We start from the raw sequence: 4,255 nt of genomic DNA on the forward strand, positions 1-4,255 counted from the left end.
ATCATGCATTGTCCTCAATGTATGTATAGACTAGTGATAAAATAAGGTGAGATCAATAATGAATGCATAACAAAAGTGTGGTGCAGATATTTTTTTTTTTCAAACTAAAACACAAAACAAAGAAGTCAAATAAAGCAAATAAACTCTAATTTTCCTACTAGGTTCATCTCCCCCACACTTGAACTATACCTATCATTAAATATATCAATTAAAGGAAGGTAAAAGCTCAAGGTTAGAGAGATACAACCTTATCATGGTGGTTCAAAAACATGTTGAGAGAAGTCCTCCTCCTTTTGAAGTGATTTGGCATCTTTGTAGAGCTTGCATAGGTGACCATTGATTTGCATAGTGGAACCCGTGGCTTTATTCAAGAGTTGCAAAACCCCATAGGGAAACACCTTGGTCACTAATATGGTCCCTCCCACTTAGACTTCAACTTGGCATGCTTATGAATAAACCTTGTTTGGAACAAGAGGACTTGATCTCCTTCTTGGAACTTTTTCCTCAAGATTAGCTTGTCATGAAGGATCCTTGTTTTCTCCTTATAGATTCTAGAAGACTCATAGGCATCCAACCTAAGCTCCTCAAGTTCTTGCATTTGAAGAAATCTCTCCTTAGCCGAAAGATGGAAATCCAAGTTTAGTTTCTTGATGGCCCAATAGGCCCTATGCTCTATCTCCACAGGGAGGTGGCAAGCCTTTCCATACACCAATCGAAAAGGAGACATGCCAATGGGAGTCTTATAAGCGGTCCGATAAGCCCACAAAGCATCCTCCAAGTGTAAAGACCAATCCTTCCTATTTGTGTTCACCACCTTGGTTAGGATTTTCTTGACTTCTCTATTTGATACTTCGGCTTGGCCATTAGTTTGGGGATGATATGGTGTAGAGATTTTGTGATGCACTCCATATTTAGCCAAGAGAGCCTTCATCATCTTATTGCAAAAGTGGGATCCTTGGTCACTTACCAAGGCCTTAGGAACTCCATACCTACAAAAAATATTAGATTTGAGAAACTTCAAAACAATCTTAGCATCACAAGTTCTAGTAGGAATGGCTTCAATCCACTTTGAAACATAATCAACACCAAGTAATATGTACTCAAAACTAAAGGATGGTGGAAAGGGACCCATGAAGTCAATGCCCCAAACATCAAAAATCTCACAAAATAAAATGGGTTGTTGAGGCATTTCATGTCTCTTACCCCAACTACTAACCTTTTGACATTTCAAGCATGCTTTACAAAATTCATAAGAGTCTTTAAACAAGCTAGGCCAATACAATCCACAATCTAAAACCTTCCTAGCTGTCTTATTTGAGCTAAAATGACCACCACATGCATGAGAGTGACAAAATTCAAGAACAGAAGGCACATCAACATCATCAACACACCTCCTAATCACTTTATCACTACAAATCTTCCACATCAAAGGTGGTTCCCAAATGTAAAATCTAGACTCTCTTTTCAATTTTTCAATGGCAAAACGTGAAGCACAAGGAGGCAAGACTCTACACTCAATATAGTTAGCAAAAGAGGCATACCATGGAGGCTTAGATGAAATGGCACACAATGCCTCATCAGGAAATGAATCACAAGGAATAGTAGGGTTAGAGTTTACCATAGTAGCTTTTAAATGAGGTAGTCTAGACAAATGATCCGCTACTTGATTGGTAGAACCACTCCTATCCCTTATCTCCACATCAAATTCTTGCATTAAGATCACCCATCGAATCAAGCGAGGCTTAGAATCTGTCTTCTTAAACAAGTACCTCACAGCAGCATGGTCAGTGTACACAACAACTTTAGAGTTAAGAAGATATGATCTAAATTTATCAAGTGCAAAAACAATAGCAAACAACTCTTTCTCAGTTGTGGTGTAATTAACCTGAGCTGAATCTAGGGTCCTAGATGCATAAGCAATCACATATGATAACTTGCCCTCTCTTTGACCAAGCATAGCTCCCACAGCAAAATTAGAAGCATCACATGACAACTCAAAAGGTAAAGACCAATTTGGGGCTTTAAGAATGGGAGGGGAAATGAGCATGCTTTTCAAAGTGTCAAAACTCCTTTTGCAAGCATCATCAAAAACAAAATCAACATCTTTTTGTAAGAGTTTAGACATAGGCAAAGCAATTTCACTAAACCCCTTTATAAATCTCCTATAAAAGCCTGCATGTCCCAAAAATGATCTCAAATCTTTCAAACAAACAGGATATGGCAAAGAAGCAATCACATCTACTTTGGCCTTATCCACCTCTATGCCATTGGAAGAAATCAAATGGCCTAAAACAATTCCTTTATCTACCATGAAATGGCATTTTTCAAAGTTAAGCACAAGCTTCTTTTCAATGCACCTACCAAGCACTTTATCTAAAGAATGCAAGCATGAATCAAAGGACTCACCATACACAGTAAAATCATCCATAAAGACTTCCATGCAATGTTCAATAAAATCACAAAATATGGACATCATGCATCTTTGAAAAGTACCAGGTGCATTGCAAAGACCAAAGGCATCCTCCTATAGGCAAATGTACCAAAGGGGCATGTAAAGGTAGTCTTATCTTGGTCACTAGGAGCTATAGGAATCTGAAAATACCCACTAAACCCATCTAGGAAGCAATAATGGGACTTGGAAGCCAATCTCTCAAGCATTTGATCAATAAAAGGCAAAGGAAAATGGTCCTTCCTAGTCACATTATTGAGCTTCCTATAGTCTATGCACACTCTCCAAGCATTTTGAACTCTAGTTGGAACAAGCTCTCCTTTCTCATTTTTTACCACAGTAATCCCCCCTTTCTTAGGTACAACTTGGGTTGGAGACACCCACTCACTGTCAGCTATAGGATAGATGATCCCAGCACTAAGTAGCTTAACAACCTCTTTCTTTACCACATCTAAAATCAATGGGTTAAGTCTCCTTTGTGGTTGCCTAATGGGCTTAGCATTGTCCTCAAGAAAAATTTTATGTGTGCACACAATAGGGTCAATACCAGGAATGTCAGCCAAAGTCCAACCAATAGCATGTATGTTCTTTCTCAACACATCAAGTAATGCATTTTCTTCCTCAAGAGATAAAGAGTTAGAAATTATTACCGGAAGCTTCTCATTCTCAATGAGATATGCATACTTGAGATTGGATGGTAAAGGCTTCAACTCCAAGGTAGGTGGCTCTACACAAGAGGGAATGAGCTTCTTCAAGTCTAATTTGGTGGAATATTCCATGGTACTATCTTGTCTTTTAGGCTTGTCACTTGTTTTTGATTTCTCCTCTTCTTTCTTTACAGCCTCCCCCTTTTCTTGCAACTTGTCCTCAAGTGCTTGGACTTGAGCCACGGCCTCGACATGTGAAAGTGTAGAATTTTCCTCCAATAGCTTGGGAATCCTAAGAACATCAAGCTCGAGTGGAGAAAAACTCATAGATTCGGCCTTAATGGCTTTAGTACCTACAACACAAGAAGATATACCCTTCTCAAGCATTTCAAGATCAAGCATAGGAGATATTTTAAACAAATCATGAGAAGAAGTAGTTGCATCATTCAAGCATGCATCAATCTCTAAACAAATAGGACAACTACATCCATCAATACATGTAGTAGTAACAAGAGACAAATCATCATCAACATGTGAGAAAGAATCAAGCATGTGAGACTCACAAGCATCATGAAGCAATAACTCAATGGAACTTACACCTAACAAAGAATAATCCTCAAAAGGATGTTTCATTGCTTCATATATATTAAAAATAACATGATCCTCTCCACATTTCAAAATCAAACTACCTTTTTCCATGTCAATCAATGTACGGGCAGTCCTCATAAATGGCCTTCCTAAAATCAAAATATCATCCCCACTCCCTTCTTTTGACATATCAAGCACATAGAAATCCACAGGAAATAATAGACCTTTAACACAAACCAACAAGTCTTCTACTACTCCATGTGGTCTTCTAACACTTCTATCCGCTAATTGGCATATCATAGGTGTCTTATGCATGCAATCAAGACTCAAGGCATGATAAATTGAAAGAGGCATAACATTAATGGCTGCACCTAAGTCTATCAATGCATGAGAAAAATGTGTGTTGCCAATCTTGCATGGAATTGTGAAGGAACCGGGGTCTTCACATTTTATAGGGAGTTGAGGCTTCATGATAGCACTCACAGATGAGGGTAATTGTACCCTTGCATTAGGCCTAAATTTTCTTTTATTTGTACAACAATCTTTCAAAAATTTGGCATACTTAGGAAAG

The 4,255-nt window shown here is 38.3% G+C and overlaps 1 protein-coding gene across 1 annotated transcript; it reads right to left on the minus strand.

Moving 5' to 3' along the window:
* Positions 1-856: 856 nt before the first annotated feature.
* On the minus strand, positions 857-3,614 carry LOC129287800 (uncharacterized). The gene is made up of 2 exons (XM_054924045.1): positions 3,100-3,614; positions 857-989 (listed from the first exon to the last, which is right to left on the minus strand). Exons 1-2 carry the CDS (start codon positions 3,496-3,498, stop codon positions 975-977), a joined length of 414 nt encoding a protein of 137 aa, XP_054780020.1. The 5' UTR covers positions 3,499-3,614; the 3' UTR covers positions 857-974.
* Positions 3,615-4,255: the final 641 nt, after the last annotated feature.

The sequence above is a fragment of the Prosopis cineraria genome, unplaced genomic scaffold (assembly GCF_029017545.1).
Source record: "Prosopis cineraria cultivar Desert tree isolate PC_DT_omini unplaced genomic scaffold, ASM2901754v1 PC12, whole genome shotgun sequence".
NCBI classification, from domain to species: domain Eukaryota; kingdom Viridiplantae; phylum Streptophyta; class Magnoliopsida; order Fabales; family Fabaceae; genus Prosopis; species Prosopis cineraria.